Genomic DNA, 20,698 nt, shown 5'->3' on the forward strand with positions numbered 1-20,698 from the left:
ATTACTGTCATCTTGCTAATACCCGTAACTACTATCTTTGCTTAACATTAACAAATAAGACTCTGGTAGGATGGCCCTTTACTCATGTTGAAAGTCAACCAGAGTCTGGACTTTATTTTAGCTTTTTCTTTATAAGTATCACTTTGACTCCAGAAAGGCTTGAACCAATTAAAGGAAGATTTTATAACTATACCACATTTTAAGTTGGTAAATATGGGTTTAAATGAGAACCTATCTATAAATGCAGTGATAGGATCTTTGGAACCTTCTGGACTAGATATAGGAGGCCCTTCAGAGAATACCCAGCAGTACCACTTAGAAGCCTTATGTACAGAGGTTTCTATTTTAGATATGTTGAATCAAATGCAAATCTTGCCTTCCATCTTTACAACCAAGGTTCTGAAAAATACCACCTGCCTCCTGCGGAAATTATACACAACCTGAATATATTTGTAAGGCTCTTCCAGTTTCAAGAGCAATGACCTTTCTTGTTATATTAACAATATGCATGGAAACATATTAGCAAAGTAAGTCATCTAAGAGACTGTTAAGTCTTTCTGGGACCCAATATATCCAAGATTACTTCAACCGTGATTTGGAAATAACTGGCTTCCCTCCTGCTCAATACATACATGCAGTTACTTTCAGCTAGTGTATAAGTACCTGATCGTTCTCTGTAGCAACTTTTTTTTCACTTGAAGTGCCTGGAATCAAAATAGAAGAAAGATCAGTGTAGTAGAGGAAGGGAATTGTGGGGGAAAGAGGAGAGATGGATAAAGGAAGAACAGTGGAATGAATCTGACCTAACTTTCCTATATATATGTGAATATACCACAGTGAATCTCGCCATTATGTATATCCACAAGGCAATATTTTTTAAAAAACTATAATAACAGAAAAATAAGTATAGTAGAGGGAAGGGAATGGGAGAGAGCAGGGAAAGTATTGGGAACTGATTTAGAGTAAGTAATATTCCATGCTATTATAATTATGTCAAAATGAAGCCTACTGTTATGTATAACTAAAAAGAATCAATAAAAATATAGAAAAAATAAAGTACATGGGAGAAGTTTGGCATCTTTTGGTTTTTATTGTTAAGTAAAGTTTATTGAGATGTAATACAGTAAATTTCCCCCTGTTTTAGTATACAGTTATTTAATTTTGACAAACTGGTCTCCTGCTATAGTTTCACTTTTCAAGAATGCCGTATAAATGAATCATGCAAGTGTACCCATTGAAACTGATTTATTTCACTTGGCATAAAGTGTTTGAGATTTTTCCATGTTTGGAGAGTCAGTAGTTCATTCCTTTTATTGTTGAGCATTATTCCATTGTATGGATGTACTATAGTTTGTTTTCTAATTTTCTAGTTGAAGAACAATTGAGATGTTTCTCGTTTTTAGCAATGAGATGAAACTACCATAAATATCTACTTCCAGGTTTTCATGTGAACATAGGCTTTCATGTTTTTGTTTCTGCTGAGTAAATAACGAAGCAAGAGATTATTAGGCCATGTGATAAGTGTATAATTGAGTTAATAAAATACGGACAATTTTGATAATAGTTATACCATTTTGCATTCCTACCAGTAATGTCTGAGAGTTCTAGTACTTCTATATTCTCATCAGCATGTGATATTGTAAAGTTTACTTCTGTTTTGTTTTCATTTTAGCCATTATAATAGATGTGTAATGGTATCACAGTGTGGATTGAATTTACATTTCCCTGTGTATTCATGATGTTGGGTGCCTTTTCATATGCTTATTTGGTGAAATGTCTATTCAAGCCTTTTGCCCATCTTTTAATTTCATTATCTGCCTTTTTATTATTCAGTTGTAGGAGATCTTTACTCTGGAATGAAGGCATTATCAGATATGTGTTTTGCAAATATTTTCTCCCAGTTTGTTTCTTGTCCTTTTATTTTCTAACAATGTTTTTCAAATATAAAAGTGTTTTAATTAGGATAAAATCCAATCTATTAATTTATTTGTGGATTTTTCTTTGGTATCATCTCTAAGAAATCTTTACCCAACTCAAGTTCACAAAGATTTTCACTTTGGTTTTCTTCTAAAAGTTTTACATCATTGTAGGTTTTATGTTTAAATTTGTGATTCATTTTAACATAGTTTTACAAATTGTTCAATTACAGGCTGAATATTTATGTTTCCCCCAAAATTCATATATTGAAATTCTAACCCCCAGTGTGACGCTCTTAGGAGGTTGGACTTTTGGAAGGAAATTTAGGTCCAAATGGTGGGGCTCTTATGAATGAGATTAGTCCCCTTATAAAAGAGACCCCAGAAACTCTCTCTTTTCCCATGGTGTAAGGATGCAACAGGAAATTGTGAGTCTGCAACCCAGAAGAAGGTTCTCACCAGAATCTGAATGTGCTGGCACTCTAATCTCAAGATTTTCAGCCTCAACTATGTACAGTAAATTTCTGTTGTTTTTAAGCTACCCAGGCTACAGTACTTTGTTATAGCAGTCCAAACTGAGTAGGACAGGTGCAAAGTATAGTTTGGGTTGGTTTTGGTTTTTGCTTATGAATGTTAGATTTTTCCAGCTTCATTTGTTTAAAAAGATTGTTTGTCTTTGCAGCTCTGTCAAAAATAATTGATTATATATATATATATATATATATATATATATATATATATATATATATATATATATATATCTGTTTCTGTACTCTCAAATCTATTATATTGAACTGCATGTCTGTTCCTTTACTACTACTATAGTATCTTCCTGATTGTACCTTTATAGTATGCCCTGAAATCAAATAGTGTGAGTCCTCCAACTTTTCTCTTCTTTTCCAGATACTTTTATCCTTCCACTCCTTTTGCTTTTGTAGACCAATTTTAAAACCACACATCCATTTCTATAAAAATTGCTTCTGGGAATTCTTTTTTTTTTTTGTTACTGGGGATTGAAACCAGGAGTACTTTACCACTGAGCTACATTCCCCCAAACATTTTTATTTGTTCATTTGTTTTAATTTTGACACAGGGTCTCACTAAGTTGCCAAGGCTGGTCTCAAACTTGTGATCCTCCTGCGTCAGCCTCCTGAATCACTGGAGTATAGGCATGCACCACCATGCCTGTCATGTCTGGAAATTTTTGAACACATTGTTCTTAGTAGTACTTCATGGGCAGGGTTTATTATAAATTTAATTTCTTTAATAGATAGCATACTACATTAGTTTAATATTGCTGTACCACAATTAACACAAACTGAATTTAAAACAATAGCATTTGTTACCTCACAGTTTCTGTGGTTCAAGTGTCTAGATATGGTTTAGCAGGCATTGTTGCTCAAGGTTTCACAAGGCTGCAGTCAAAGCGTTAGCCACATTGAGGTCTCATCTAAAACATCAAAATTCTATTCCAAGTACATGTTTGCAGAATTCACCTTCTTTTAGCTTTAAGATTTATGGCACCTTGCTTCTCTAAGGCCTGAGGAGAGCGTTTCTGCTGATTGAAATGTCTCCAACTTCCTCCATCTCTGACCTGAACTTCTTTTAAAAAGCAACAGGAGGAGTAGGGAGTATGGCTCAATGGTGGAATACTTGCCTAGCATGCACAGGGCCCTGGATTCAATCCCTAGCAACACACACACACACACACACACACACACACACACAAAGCAAAAAGCAACACAAGGGATCAAATATGTAGCTCAATGATAGAGTGCTTACCTAGCATGCATGAGGCCCTGGGTTCAATCCCCAGAATTGAAATAAATAAGTAAATAAATAGGTTCATAAATACATATATATACATATATGCATCCAAGATAATATGATTAATTTAAAGTTGAATGTTTAAGGCCCTTAATTGCATCTGCAAAATCCCTTTAAATTTTCACAAAACAGAACCTGATCATGGGAATGACATCTGATCATATTTACAGGCCCTGCCCACACTCAAGAAGAAGGGATCACACACACCATATATACTAGGGTAACTTGGAAGCTACCTTAGAGTTTTGCCTACCGTAAATACTGTTGAGGGTATCTGTATTGTAAGTGGGCTGTGATTATGTCTTCCATAGAATTTAAACTGTAAATTTATGGGCATAAAATAGTTCTGCTTTTCCTTGTTTTCCTTCTAATGTATGCAAGCTCTGAAAAATAGCCCCTTCTATCATTCCTGATATTGGAAATTTGTGTCTGCTATTTTTATTGATCAATCCTATTACAGATGTATCATTTTTTTCCAAGAACTTTTAGCTTCATTGATTTTTCTCTGTTGTTTTTCTGATTTTTAACTTCATCGATCTCTGTTATTATTTTTATCCTTCCTTCTGCTTGTTTTAGGTTAAATTTGCTCTCCTTTCTTAGAATACCAAGATATAAGCATTTAGATCATTGGTTTGAAACTGTCCTTATATTTTAATGCAAACATTCGATGCTGTACATTTCCTTGTAAGCCTCCCTCATTTATAGGGTAAGAATCTTACAACAATATTTTTATTTTCATTCCTTTAATTATGTTCTAAATTTCCCTTGAGATTTTCTTTTTAACCCATGGATTATCTCAAAGTGAATTTGGTGATTTCCTGTTATGATACTGACACTGGTTTCTGGTTTAATTACATTATTACCAGAGAACATACTTGGTATGACTTCCTTTTTTTAATCCTTTATTGTTTGGTTTTATAACTCAGAAATTGTCTGTTTTGAAGGTGAATGTTCCATGGGTATTTTAAGACTGTATCTGGCTATCATTAGACAAAGCATTCAACAAATATCAGTTAGATCCTGTTTCTTTATAATATTGTTCATTTTTCTGTATGCTTGCTGACTTTCATTTTAGAGGTTGTAGCAATTATTGAAAAGGGGAGTCAAAGTGACCAACTATAATTTTGAAAGTTTCAAATGTTTCTCTCAATTCTATCAGTTTTTGCTACATATACTTTAAAGATCTATTATTTGGTACATCTTTGGTACATATACATTTGGAGTTGCTATATATTCTTAGTGAATCTACCTTTTTACTATTATAATAAATGTCTTTGCTCCAATGTCTACCTTATTAGATATTACTTCTCTTCAGCTTTCTTTTGATTAATATTTGTATGTTATATCTTTGCATATTTTTTTTACTTTCAGCCACCTATGTCATCCTATTTTAAGTGAATTTCTTATAAATAGCATATATTTGGCTCCTCTTATTTTTTATCCATCTCAGTCTTTCATTTTCTAATAATGGATGTTAGAATTTTAAGATTTCCAGTTTGTGTTCACTCTGTGTTTCTTCTGTTTTTAATTCCTGTTTCACTTTTCCTGTTTTCCTTTCCATTTATTAAGCATTTTTAGTATTCTATTTTATTTATATATAGTGGGGCTTTTTCTAACAGCTTTATTGAGATATAATTCACATGTCATACAATTCACCAATTTAAAGAGTACAATTTAGTGGTTTTATATGTCCACAGAGTTGTATACATACCACTATAATTAATTTTTGAATAATATCATTACCCCCGCCCAAAAGAAATCTGAACCCTTTAGCTGGGATCCTGGGAATCCAATCCCTGCCCCCAGTTTTAGGCAACCATTAATATCATTTCTGTTTCTATAGATTTTCCTGTGCCAGACATTTCATGTAAGTGGAATCATACAACATGTGGTGTTTTGACCAGCTTCTTTCATTTAGCATAATGTTTTCAAGATTCATCCATGTTGTAGCATATATTAAAACTCATTCCTTTTATTGAATAATGGTTCAATGTGTGGATATACAACATTTTGTTTATCTACTCATCAGTTGATCAATAGTTTATGGACACTTGAATTGTGCCCATCTTTTGGCCATTATGAATAATACTGCTGTAGACCTTGTGTACCAGATTTTGTGTAGATATGTTTTCATTTCTCTTGAATGTATACTTAAAAGTGGAGGACTGGGGATATAGCTCAGTTGGTAGAGTGTTTGTCTTGCATGTGCAAGGCCCTAGGTTCAATACCCAGCACCACTATTGAAAAAAAAAAAAAAGGAATTATTGGGCCAAATGGTTATTCTGTGTTTACGGTTTTGAGGAACTGCCAGACTATTTTCCAAAGTGACTCCACCGTTTTATATTCTTTCCACCACTATGTGAAGATTTTGATTTCTCTATATCCTTGTTAATACTTGTTATTATATGTCTTTTGAACATTTTAGATATAATAAGGCTAGATTCTATTTAAATATTCTACTTTAGTAGATTAACAATCTGTTTCAGTTTGGAGTAAATATTCTATTTCAGTTTTGTGGACTGTGATAAAATATCAATTTATCTTTCAGAGCTCTTGTAGGGCTTTTCTAGTCTGCCCTATTTCTGTGCTGCCTAGGCCAATTTAGGACCTGGAAAGTATTCTACCTAGAGTTTAATTATCAGAGCTTTTGCTGTTTAGATTCGGATCAGTTCCATACATGGGTTGCTCAAAAGCATCTATGAACCCATGCATCAGTTTAAAGAACTTTCTCTAGCTTCCTACTCTCCAGAACCCTCCCCTGTTCTCTGGTTGAGAAAGGGTATACCACCACCTCATTGTGATCCTTTGCTTAATTTAGGCAGCTATGGTTGACTGAACTCCTCCCCATAGTCTTTGCAGGGCCTATTGGGAAGAAGAGGTGTGGTTTCTTTTTTAGTATGTGCTTTTGAGTAGAGCAGGTTTAATCAAAAGAGTTTACTTCCCAGGGTTACCTGATCTTTTGACTGGAGAGAGCAGTTATCTCTTGGGGAATATTATATCTGTGCCAGTGGGTTTTTCCAGATTTTAGGCTATTCTAGCACCGGGATAGCTAGACACAGAAGAAAAAAAACTTCAGGCTACTTGCCACCAGATTGTCAAGTTTCCAAGACCCTCCTCAGCCTGCCTTCTCTTGTCTTCTTTTTACTTTTGTCTTCTTACTTCTTTTTACTTTTTTGTCCAGGGTTTTTAGTTGTAATTAGCAGGAAGATCAGGATATTGTGTATTTGTCCATCTTGGATAGAATGTAAAACCAACCATGATTCATTTTTGTGTCATTTATAAAAACATATGCATTGCCTAGTATATGATTGGCACTAAATAAGCATTTGTTAACCAAAGAAAGGAGGGAAGAACATAAGTAACTCCATATCTCAAAATGTTTATTCAGTCTTAGAGGAAGAATGTCCTGTAGAATCATTAATCAGTTGAATTCTAGCTCTCCCACTTACTTTCAGTATGAATGTCGACAGGTTATTTAACTTGTCTGAACCTCAGTTTCCATAATACAGGAATAGCAATATCTACCTCACAGTGTAAGTAAAAATGAAGAAATATATCTAATGCACTAGTATAGTGCTTAATAATAAACATTTAATGTAACTCCTACTTATATTAATGATAGACATTATTAAATATCACTGTTTCTTGTACTTACAGGAAACTCTGCTCTTAAAGACAAAGAAGACCAATTTGGGAGAACACCACTTATGTATTGTGTACTGGCTGACAGACTGGACTGTGCAGATGCTCTCCTGAAGGCAGGAGCAAATGTCAATAAAACTGACCATAGCCAAAGAACAGCCCTCCATCTTGCAGCTCAAAAGGTGAGAAGTGAAATTACCTTGAAAATTAAACATTTCGTTTGGTATTTGTTAATTGATTAGTAGAATTATACAATAGGCAGATAAGAAACCACAAATACCTGATTCTTAGGCTTCATGTTTTCTGCAAACAGTCTTTAAACTGTGAATACTAAAGCACAGTTATCTATTAGTGACTGTATTCTCTTAACCAGTTTTCCCAAACAATAGAATTTGTTCTATGATCTCATGTTTAGTGGGGCGGCGGGGTAGGGGGGGTGGGGGGGAAGGAAACAAAATTTATATGAGTAAACTACGTTACAAATCTATGTATGGGAAAAAAGAAAAACTAAAAGGAAATACACAAAATGTTAAAATTGGTTGGGTTTAAATACTGGAAGAAATAAATGTGAATTTTTGTACTTTTCCCTGCTTAATTTTTTTTTAATCCTTATTTTTTAGTTGTAGTTGAACACAATATCTTTATTTTATTTATTTATGTTTATGTGGTGCTGAGGATCGAACCCAGGGCCTCTCACGTGCGAGGCGAGCATTCTACCGCTGAGCCACAACCCCAGCCCTCCCTGCTTAAATTTACTTACTTAATTAATATTACTTTTACATTTCAAGATGTAATTTCTCTTGAGATTAGCATTGGGGGCATAAATAAATTTATTTATTCTGTATTTTCAACTTTTAAAAAAATCTAAATTATATTGCTGATAGCAATAATTTCAAGATTTTTATAGACATTGTCAAAAGATCAGATTTTAAAAGGTTAAACACATTAAAAGGAGAAAATGGGAAAATTCTAAATTTAACTTAAAAACTTACCTGAAAATAATTTTTCTCTCCTTAAAATTTTGGTGAATAAGATATTTTTTCACTGCATGGTATTTTTCTTTTTATTATTTTAGATGTCTATATTTTGGGGATAAAAAGCAATAAAAATGAGCTGGATCCATCAGAAACTGTTAGTTATTTCCCATTAAAAAAATGTGATCAGATAGAACTGATTAATTGAGGGGTTAGAAAATATCTTTTCATTAGTTGAATGCATATAAAAGAGGCTGACATTAAGATATACTACTGAATATTCTAGTTATGTGCTCTTATCAGTTAGGTCTGTCAGGTTTTTTCCAAAGTTATTTTTACTGAATTTGCTTTTCATTATAGTAATTTTTTTAATGGCCCTCATTTTCAATCTCAGTGTAACTACTGCTAAAGTATTTATAACCTTTCACCTAGGCTTGTCAACTGGTAAATTATTCACTCAGGGAAAGTAACTGCATTTAACATGTTATCATAAAAAAATAAACAGTTCAGATTGAGACTAGCCCCAGTCTTAAAATTTCGATACCCTTTAGATTCTTCATTTTGATTCATACATGTATAAAATTCAACTTCAAAAATGTAGGTTGGAAGAACTTAATATCAAGTAGATTATGTTGGGCAAAAATGAGGATTTATCTTGATGATCCAACATCATGACATCTTTGTAAGGATTAATATGACAAAATGGTTGAGAAAAGGGGTGTGTACAACCAGATATCTTAGCTGTAAATCTCTTTATAAGATGTAGTACATTGTTTTCTGTTTCCATTTTTAATTTTTTAAATTATGGGTGTTTTATACTGTCAAAGGATAAATAGAATTATAATTTATATGAAACCTGTTACTTTGGAGTTTTTGATAATTACACATCTCCCCCTTTTTTTCTGTTGCTGTTCTTTTTTCTATACTTGACAAAAGAAGTAATATGTCTTTAATTGATACTAGTGCTAAGTAGAATTTCCAAAACAAGAATGATAATACCTTTTTAGTACTGTGCTCTGCCTGATTAAACCTAGTGTTGTTTTGGTTTTGTACTTAATAAGAAATCAGAAGTAATATAGAACAGGCAGGAATAAAACAATAAATGATATATAATGATTTTCAAAGAATAGCCAGAGATGATATGTCCCAGGTCTGCTTCTGAGCAGACACAAATACAACTTCTCTTTAGAGTAAACAACTTTACCTTAAGTTTCCAGGAATAGCTTATGTTAAAATAAACATGATCTCACAATGAAAGATCACCAAACACATAAGGAAGTAATCTACCGTGAATGAGAGTCAGCAGAAACAATAGATTAGTCTGTGAAAAAAATCAAATATTGACATTATTAAAGTCACAATATAAAATAACCACTGATGGAATGTTTAAAGAAACCAACAGAAAAATGAGAAACCAACAAAAGACTTTCATCACTAGTTTTTAGTTCAGCCATGACTGTTTATTTTGGACGTGCTTTCCAGAAACATCAATAAGAACTGAGCAACATACACACACTGTTTGAATGCATTGAGAATAAGCAGCATAGGCATAATCTTAGAAACTATAACTCTTCGGAGAAGGAGAGCATATTAGTAGAGTACCAAATTCATCTCTGCTTTTTCCTAAAAGGCACTTTCCAGACTGGAATGCAAAATAGTATAACCCTAACAGTCTTTCTAGGTTGAATACACCAAGATAGAGTTTGAAGCTACTAGTGCCTGGAACTTGAAGAGCAAAAATTGTGAAGCAGAGGGAACTGCAGAGTAGGAGCCCAAAAATCTGGATACAAATTCCTTACTGGTCATCAACAGATTGCCAAACTATTCTTGTGTAGGGTGGGGCCCTAAGAAACCCAGCAGTAAACAACAGCTGGGAAACTGAAGAACTGAGCAGAGATTGTTTTAAAATTATCTACATTTTATTTCACTACTTTTAATACATAACACACTGATTTTTTGCATAGGGATACATTCTTATTTTAACACATAGGGATAACTACTTTTGCCAGCTCAAGTTCATTAATTTTCAGCAATATAGCAGTATTTCCAGCTGAATGCTGGTGCCAAGCTTTTGTACTATGCACTCTTTGTGCATTTTTGTTTGTTTGTTTTATGAAAGGTCCTGGCTATTAAGGAGCCATTTAGGAAATTTGAAAATAAAAATAAAAATCCTATTGTCAGAATAGCTTATGAGGATTAGTATGGCAACCACAGCTTCTTTGTAAAAGGAGGAAAATGGAGGTGTATTGAAAACTATTGTAGTTCAAACTAATAGAAAGGAGAAGTTGGATCTAAGAGATATATTATAGAGGTATAAATATTGATTCAACAAGTATTTGCCAAATGTATTCTATGTAGTCATGATTATGTACTAAGAGAGAATATGATAAAATGAATCACCTAAGTCTTCTATGGATAGATGCCCACAGTACTGATTCCCTATTAAAGTTCATTTCCATTTGTTTAATGAATCTTTCTGATATGTTGAATATTAAGTATTCTGATCAAGTATTGTCTATCCTACTTAATTCTGGTATTTGTGAACTCAGAAGTATGATATTATTTAATCATCAATATTTATGTATATGTGTATATGTTCATTTACTCAGCATAGGTTAAAAATACTATTTAACAGATACTATGTTGGAATATAAAGATGAAAGACATGATTCTTAAAGTTGGCCCATGTGCCTTATAAGTATTTTTGTAAAATATCAACAGTCATAGTATGTAAATATTCATTGTTATTACTAACCTGTGAAGAGCAACCATTCTCACGTTAGTTATTATGTTTTTATTTTTTGTGATAATTTTGTAAGCAGAATTTTACAAGACTTTCTGTGAACTTAGTTTCTTGACAAATAACTTATATGTCTCAATTTCATTTATAAATGGAATATATTTAACCCTATGTTCTAAATAAAAGTGACAGATTCTTATATTTAAAGTATTTCATTTGTTGAAGGAACATACTCACTCTCCAAGAATGTTATCGACATTATTGCTATTAATCATACTGTGATATAGGTACAAACAGCAGATTACTCTTTAGGGATTAGCAGATGGCAGAGATATAAAGTCCTGAACTCTCAACAGGACTGCAAAAGAGTATAACCCTAACAGTCTTACTAGGCTGAACAATGGTAAAGTTTAAAGCTACTAGTGGCTAGAACATGAAGAGCAAAATTCTAGAGCAGAGGTATTTTGACAAGAATATAAATTGGTACATTATCTGGAAAACTGATAAATGTATCTACTAAAGCCAAATACGTGCACACAGATACAAACATAAGTCCTGGTGATACCTAGGAGAAATTAGTGCCTCTTTCCATCAAAAGACATGTATGAAAATGATAGATTTATTTATAATAGCAAACATTCAATCCATGTGGTTTGGTTGGTTTATTTTGTGGTGCTTAGGATTGAACCCAGGACCTTAAACATGCTAGGCCAGTGCTATATCATGAGCTATATTCCCATCCCCAATATTTTAATTCCTAATTCAAACAACCTAAATACCTATTAGCAGGTTAATGATGAAAATAAATTATAATATATTCCCAATACATAATTAGAAAGAATTAACTACTGATATATTCAACTCCCATGAGTGAACTGCATAGACATTATGTTGACTGAAAGAAATCAGACACTTTTTTATTTATATTTTACTTCTTTGAATTTCAAGAATAGACAAAACAAAGCTATGATGATTCAAATCAGATTCATGATTACCTAAGGAATGGGTAATGACTAAGAAGTGATATGAGGAAGTTTTCGAGGGTACTGAAAATGTTCCACATCTTGATCTGTATGGTGGCTACTTAAAAATTTATCAATCTGTATTCTTAAGATTTATATATTTTACTGTGCATATGTTCTACCATATAAATTATTATTAAAAATGATAAAATGTTAGAACTTGGTAACCATTATTTCTTTGTAGAATAAGGGAGAATGGAAGAAAAAATGGGTCTTGGCCTGGGTTCTCACACACTCGGGTCACAACTCCCCAACCTTAGCCTGAGCAGCTATATGAAAGCCCTGTACCCATGCTCTAATTCAAGGATTCTCAAACTTGGACATGCACCAGGATCACTTGGAGGTTTTATTAAAACACAATGTAGAGCCTACCTCCAGTGTTTTTAATTCAGTAGAGCTGGTGTAGGGCCAGATAATTGCTTAATCTGACAAGTTTCCAAGTGAAGATGATGATGCAATTAACACCCTTTGAGAATCACACTATTTGCTTTTGTATGTTTTTTCCCATTTTCCATGTAATTGACCTCTTACCCTCTTCTTACCCTAACCTCTTAGACTAATGGCTATTTTGAGTGGTATTCTATTTTTGATGATATTATTTATCAAGGTAGGTTATCCTAGTTAAGGAACAATTTTGAGAGGAAGTCATTGAGTTCACTTGTGAACAATTTGAATTTTAGGATCCTGTGGGACATCTTGGTAGTAATGACTAGCATGAGTTTTAATATACCAGTTTTAATCTCCAAAGTAGGGTCTGAGCTGCAGTTATTAGTGCATATAAAGTGTGGTGTGTAGATGGGAACAAGGTCATAAATTTAAAAACACCAACATTCAAGGTTTAAGGAAAATAAACTTTCAAAGGAGACAATAAAAAAAGGAGAAGAACCATATCAGAATGGTGTTATAAAGCCAAAGGGACGCACTCCTAGCAGAAGAGGACCCATTTCTGTTTCATCTTTATAATAGGATTTAAAGAATTCCTTTTACATTCAGTGGTTCAGTAAATATTTCTTGGATTAATGAATGGACATAGATGCGGTAAGAATTGAAAAGCTTCCTTTGGATTTTTTAGTTAGAAAGTGACCTTACCAAGAGCAATGGTATTAGTGGATACAGTAACTAGCTATCACTGTTGAGGAACCAGAAAAAAGGATACGAGTAGAGTTAAAATGTATTCCTCTTTAAAGATAAGAATGAGCGATAGAGTAATGGAGTTATTGATCCAAAGGAGTTTTAAGATGAGAGATTATGTATATGGAAAGTTTTAATAAATAATAATGTCAGGAACCTTATCCCATGTAACCATCACCCAGCTTCAATAATTATTAATTCATAGCCTTGTTCTAACTGTACACTACAACTAGACCATTTTAAAGTCAATCACAGACATGCATAAATATTTCAGTGTGTATATAAAAAGAGAAAATATGTTTTATATATCCTCATATAACCATTGTACCAAAAAATAAATTCACAATAATTCTTCGATATCATTAAATATCTAATCAGTGTTCACATTTTCCTGATTGTGTCTTAAGGGTTTTTTTTTAAGTTAATTTATTCAAATCTGGACCTAAACATTGCATTTGTGTGGTCTTTTAAGACTCCTGCAGTCTAACAATTAGATGAGAGATATTATGAACACGTTTGAATACTGAGGAAAAGAAGATCCCCAAAATTCCAGAGGAGGAGTGTGGATGACTGATGGATCAAAAGGGGAAGAGGGGACAAAAAGGACCCAAAGTCGCTTAGACATTAGAATGTTTGTTCAATGAATGAATAGAAATGCACCTAGAATGTATCTGAATACAGTTTACAATTACATTGGAAATTATTCTCAATTTACAAATGGGAAGAGAGGAGCTCTAGATTTCATTTTTGAAAGCCTATAGAGGGAGATGTTTTGGCGCTGAAGAAGAGGCTATTACATAGGAAAGTTCGGCTTCTATTCAACCAATCCCTGTCAAGGAAGATGAGAGAAACCTGAGGGATATAGGAGACCTCTGCTGCCCCACTCCCGTATTCCAGACTCAACACCCCTGATTCCATTAAACCCTCAAATTTAGGTTACAGGAACAAAAGAGATGAGAAAGTTGATGTTTAAGGATAACTTAGCTTTTTATTGGATGATAAGGACCTATTAATTTTGGGATGTCTGCAGAGTCAATATAGCATAATTAAAAAGAAAATAGTATCTGAGATTATGACTTATATTCCATTTATAATCAAGGGATCTGGAACCACTAAATGTCACTCAGTAGACTATGACCTTACACTGTTTAACTTTTTAAGACTCTGTAAAATGGGGATCCTATTACTAACCTACCTACCTCATAGAATTGTGAATATTAAAAAAAATGAGAAATATGATATGTCAAGAGGTTTGTAATGTTTTGAACAACTAATAAATAAATAAATAAATAAAAAATAAAGTCAGCCTCAGTGGCTTACTGAGGCCCTAAGCAACTCAGTGAGGCCCTGTCTCTATGTAAAATATAATAAAAGGCTGGGGATATGGCTAAAAAAAAATAAAAATTAAAAAAAAAAAGAAACACTGTGTTAACATGTGTGCCAGAGACTATGGAAAGCAAGTAAATTATGCATAGTATTTACAAGTGCATATGAGTATAAAGCATTATCCATAGACTGTATGTCTTGCAAATATAGGTATTTTTCCAATGACATTTGGAAGTTGATATGATTAATGAAACATTTCATTTAAAATTGTCATTGAATTCAATTCAATTGAATTCAATTCTTGTATTTTTTTCAGTCAACTGACAAATACCAAAGTAAACATACTAATACTAATGGTTTTTTTCCCATTTTTAAACTTTCCTAAGAATTTAAAAGACTAAGATCCACCCTAATAATATATATGAATGAACTGCTTTATTTATGAATAACTTAATTGGGAGTAACAAATAGGTTTGACTCATCTAGTGACATTAACCTTTATTAATGAAGTTTTTCACTTTAATATACATAACTTATTATACATTTAATCCTTTTTTTTACCTTGGTCAAAACATTAGATGTGAGTTGAAGAAACATTATTATAAACTTAAGTCATTAATGTTACTATGTCAGGTTCTTACTCCTTCTAGACCTGTCATTTGCCCAAATGAATCTTTTTTAAATCCAAAGAGATGCATATAGTCTTCAGTCCTAATTAGGTACTAAAGAAATTCTAACAGTAAAATTTTATAGATCTTGATTTAGATTTTACATGATATTTTTCTTTGTCTAAACATTATTTATCCAAATCAAAGCAAACAAAATTATCTAGGAAGAAACATCTTTTACAACATATTTTGCAGTTTTGTTTTATATTACAAGATACAGAACATGATTTGTTATGTTCAGTGTTTTCACTTTGTTTTAATAAAGTACAGTGTGACCTAATTTACCTGAGCTTACTCTTTTCTCAATATTTATACTTCCTTATTTCTCTGATTAATTTATTGACCACTTATTCCTTTTAGAATTTTCTCTTGACTCTGATGATACTGTAGTAATTCATTTTTCCCTACCCCTCTGACAGTCCATTCATTTCCTTTAGTTTACACCTCCTCTTTAACTCCCAGAAGCTCTGCCCCCAAGATAATAATCTCTATATAAATTCCACTCTCCTGAAGTTTCATCTGTTTTCATAATTTCCAGCTATTGTTTCCTCAAATCTTTATAGCTCTCACCCTTCTTCCTAATTCCAGACTTGTATTTCTGGTTTCTTCTAGAAATCTCTAAGTGGGTATCTTTCCAAAATTTTTAATTTCAATATATCTGAACATGACCTTTCCCTTTTACCTATAACCAGCCATTCCATCTGATTTTCAAAAATAACTTATTGAAGTGAAATTCCCACAACACAAAATTAACCTTTATGGGGTTAGATACCAGGGATTAAACTCAGAGACTTTCAACCACTGAGCCACATCCGCAGCCCTATTTTACATTTTATTTAGAGATAGGGTCTTACTGAGTTGTTTAGCATCTCCCCTTTTTTGAGGCTGGCTTTGAACTTGTGATCCTCCTGCCTCAGCCTCCCCAGCTGCAGGGATTACAGACATGCACCACCATACCTCGCTAAAATTTACCATTTTAAAGTAAACAATTCATGGGGGTAGTTAGTACATTCATATTATATTTATATTTGCCCTATGTTGTTGTAAGTTAAAATTGTTACATTTATATGTGCATCCAACACCTCCCTTTAGTCCCAAAGCATTTCCATTACTCTAAAATAAAACCTCTTACCATTAAGCAGTTTCTCCCCATTTCCATCTTTTCTCAATCCTTGGCAATCACCAGTATGCATTCCCTCTATGGATTTATCTATTATATGTATTTTATGTAAGCAAAATCATATATGATTTTGTGTCTGGCTTTTTTCACTTGGCATAATGTTCTTTCAGGTTATCTATCACATGTATCATCACTTCATTCTTTTTATTGGTATTATCTATTGTATGCACATAGCACCATTCGCTTATCCATTCATCCATATGGACATTTGGACTGTTTGTACTTTTTGCTACTGTAAATAGTGCTGCTATGAACATGCATAGACATGTGCTTGGGTAACCTTTCAATATACCCAGAAGATTGTGCTTTGTCAATTTATGATATGATGTTGTCTTGGCCACCTATGTTTAGAAACTGCATGGCACATAGTAAGTGCTAAATATATATTGGTTAAATTTATTTGTTAAATCGATGTGTTGCATGAGTTATTTTCACTCTTTCTCTTATACCTCTTTTTTATAATCACTTGTTAACTCTGAATTATAGCCCTAGCTCTGCCACTAACTGGTTTGCATAAACTTAGGCAAAAATAACCTCTGTATGCTTGGTTTTTTCCTCTGTAAAATTAAGTTTTTAAACCACAAACATAAGCAACATCATAAAACAACCTGAGGGCTGGAGTTGTAGCTCAGTGGTAAAGTGCATGCTTAGCATGCTCTCTGCCCCAGGTTCAATTCCCAGTACCAAAAAAAGGCTGGGGGGAAGCAACCTGGAAAAGACATTTTAACTTACAACAATATAGGGCAAATATAAATTGCATCTTAAAATTGAAAAGAAAGATTAGCAACATGAGAGAAGAATCAGCAGAAAAGTCACATTAAAAGAAATTCAAATTATTCTCAAGCAATGAAAATATGTTCAATTCTGTCTATAAAAGAAATACAGATTAAAACTATGCCAAGACAATTTTTCCCACCTGTCAACTCACTGTGCAGGGCTATGGATAAGTACTCTCATCTAGTGCTGTATAAACTGAAAATGCAAATGCCCTTTGACCCATTTCTAATCATTTATCCTAGTGATAAACATGCACAAATAAGAAATTATGTATGTAGAATTTTGTTGGGGGTGGGGGCAGGGGGGACTAGAGATTGAACCTAGAAGTACTCTGCCACAAAACCCACACCATTAGCCCTTTTTAGTTTTTATTTTGAAACAGGGTCTCTCTAAGTTTCTGAGAGTATCCTCAAACTTGTGATCCTCTTGCCTGAGTCTCCTGAGTCACTGGGATTCCAGGTGTTCACCACCACACCAGGATGTGGAAGATTATTTATGACAGCAGTATTTACAAAAACAAGATTGGAAACAACCCAAATCCCATCAATAAGAAACTGGTTTTTTTTAAGTGGTACATTTATACAATGGAACACTATGGAACTGGAAAAAGAATGATGACAATGAGATCTAACTAATAAATGGGAACTATCTCCAAGGTGTATTGTAAAGTGAATAGATTTGGGGTAAAATAATTTATAAATTGCAAAGAAAACATAACATTTTAGAAACAAAACACCAAAAAAGGTTAAAGATATAAAAGCTTTTTAAAGACATATAAAAAACTAATCAAAGTTTTTATCTCATGATGAGGGTAGAAGAAGGAATGAGGGAGAGGGGCAAAAGTGGGGAAATGTTTTTACTATGCACCTTTTCATATCATTTTTATTTTTGAACCATGTGAATGCATTTTATGCAAAAAAATTAGGTAAAAATTAATTGTTAAAATTAGGACAGAAATGGGTTAAAAGAAATAATTATGTTTGTACAAGACTGGGAAAGGGCAGAAAATTCCAAGGGAAAAAGGTACATGAGATAACTGTAAGTTTACAAAGATATACTGCCATAGATATACATGGCAACTTGTTCTAACATAAAGAAAAATAATTTAATTGTGAAACAACAATTTAAACAGCAGAAACATAACTAAAGTATTAGCACAGGACAAGAATAAGGCAATGCAAGTTTAGTATAGTACATTAAAATGAAAAGATTTCAATTAAAACTATCATTTAAAGCTGCAAAATTATTTTAAGTAGAGAATATATTTTACAAATACCCACCATTTTTTATACATTCTCAATCTAACCTCAGTGTTGTTGTTTTTTTTGAGGTGGGGGGCAGTACTGGAGATTGAACCCAGTATACTTTACCACTGAGCCACACCCCAGCTCTTTTTTAATTTCTTCTTTATTTTTTTTGAAACAGGATCTTACTAAATTGCCCTGTGATCCTCCTGCCTTAGCCTCCTAAATCAATGGGATTGCAGGCATGTGCTACTATGTCCAGCATCACCTCATCCTTTCTATGTAACCAACACATATATATCCCATCCATGTCAAGAAAGTTCTTTATTATCTTGGTGACTTACATGGCATAAGTTATACCTGAAAACATCCTTAAATCTGAAATTTGACTGTTATGTAGATGAGCTGATATTATTAAAGTGACAGTAGGGTTTAGAATTATCATAATCTGTTTCAAGATTAATAGACTATCATATATTTAAAATTATCATCTTTTTTAAACTTTTGATGTAGTGAAAAATTAGTTTGTGCCATTACTCATCCCTTTTGCTTTAGTTAAACATTTTTAGTGGCTACTACTCAGCTTCTCCATGGCTGTATTCACTCATTAGTCCATTTTAAAACAATTTAATAACTACTCACTCTACACAAATGTAGAGCCAATGAATATCTGAATAGTAAACAGTTAGTGATATTTCATGAGGCTTTGGCTATTGGTATGCCTCTATAAGAAGGCACCAAAAGACATTTTTGATGTCTTCCTTGCTTAGAAATATGAGAAAATCAGCACAGGAAACCTTTATGCCCTGCAATCTTAATGATCTCTCAAGAAATCTGTAGATGGAGATGGGTGATATTAGACAACCCTGGGTTTTACCCCATTTGATTTAAATCCTAGCTAGAGTTTTCTATTTTTTTTTTCCAGGCAGGGAGAAAATTCTGTTCTAAAGAATCTGCTTCTTTATATTTCAGCTTCTGGGGTTTGTAAACCAGCATTGTCCCTTCCACATATTTAGAAACTATCACTAAACTTGTCCTCTTATTTTCCAGTTTAGAAGCTGTTTTCAGATATTTAGGATTTACATTCAAGTTAGTGTTCCAATCAAAACTGGAGTTGTTCTGCTTTAAACAAATCCAATAATTGAAACTAAAACCTGTCAGTCCTTTTAACAGTTTGATTATAGTTCATGTGCTTCTACTTGCAGGGATAAAATTTATAGTTACAAGGAACAACATATCAACACATCTTGATTGAAATCATTATTTTGAATTTTTCTACCATGATTCTAACATTTTTTAAAAGCCTTCCTTTAACTTACAGTAGCTTCATAGCAGAAGAGTTGTTTAAAATCTATTTTCTATATAATTAAACTGAGGTATAATTTGATTAAGTTCTTTGAGGCCTCTTTGGTCACTTATTCCAAGTCAGAAATTACCTTGTTTTTCTGATTCCCAACTCAGTGCTGCTGATGTAGCTACACAGAAAGAAAACTTCCCTATTTTCCTGAAGCTTTACATTCTCATACTTCTGTTCCTTTTGGCCAATAGTCATTTCCAAATCCAGTTTTCCTGTCAAACCGCTAAAGAAATTCCAATAGGTTACTTTCTCATACACCAGATTCAGGATTTGAACTAAAAGCTGCTGCTTTTAATTCCAGTGTTTATTTTTTGTTTGTTTGTTTGCTTTTGTCATCATACCTCTCAAACACAGCATGATTTAAAGATTGTTTTAAAATCTACATGGCTTGTAGAATTTCATTTTAAACAATCATATTTTCTACAGTCATATTTATTTCCTAATCATTTTATCTCTTCATTGACCCCCACTCTTATCAAGGCATGACAATACAAGTATATGCTTTCCATGAATAGATTCAGAGATCCCCACAAGTCTAGATTCCCATGGAAACCAATCAAAAACTAAAAGAAAAAAAAAAGAGTATATATTGAATTTCCCTGAGACCTACAGCTTGTTTTTCATTAGACTCATGCTGATTTCTTTTAAACTCTGGGCACAGGGCCAGCGAATATTTTTATGGCTGGTAAAAAGGAACTTCAGATCCATTTACTTTCATTTAACCTTTTAAAAATTAATTTTGTATATAACATCAATTCCAAAGAAAATGTGAGCATTAATTTTCTAATTATCTTCTTATGTCATAGGACCATAATTTTTCATGTAATTTTCTTTTCTTGCTTTTTTCCTACTTATATTTTACTGTTCACAAAAGGGTAAAAGGGAATCTGGGGA

General features: G+C 32.9%; 1 protein-coding gene across 11 annotated transcripts in view; it reads left to right on the forward strand.

Annotated features, from left to right (window-relative positions):
• The window catches only part of Invs (inversin), a 209,990-nt gene that overhangs the window by 17,958 nt on the left and 171,334 nt on the right, over window positions 1-20,698 (forward strand). For 10 of the 11 annotated variants that reach the window (XR_011704134.1, XR_011704135.1, XR_011704137.1 and 7 more), the window contains one exon: window positions 7,401-7,567. Coding sequence is in view for 7 of the 11 variants with exons in the window: in XM_071600774.1 (XP_071456875.1) it covers window positions 7,401-7,567 (167 nt within the window). In the remaining 4 variants the exon portion in view is untranslated. Of the gene's footprint in view, window positions 1-7,222; window positions 7,277-7,400; window positions 7,568-20,698 lie in introns of those variants that run through there. The other variant, XM_071600776.1, reaches the window with a different exon arrangement.

The sequence above is a fragment of the Marmota flaviventris genome, chromosome 13, assembly GCF_047511675.1.
Source record: "Marmota flaviventris isolate mMarFla1 chromosome 13, mMarFla1.hap1, whole genome shotgun sequence".
NCBI lineage: Eukaryota > Metazoa > Chordata > Mammalia > Rodentia > Sciuridae > Marmota > Marmota flaviventris.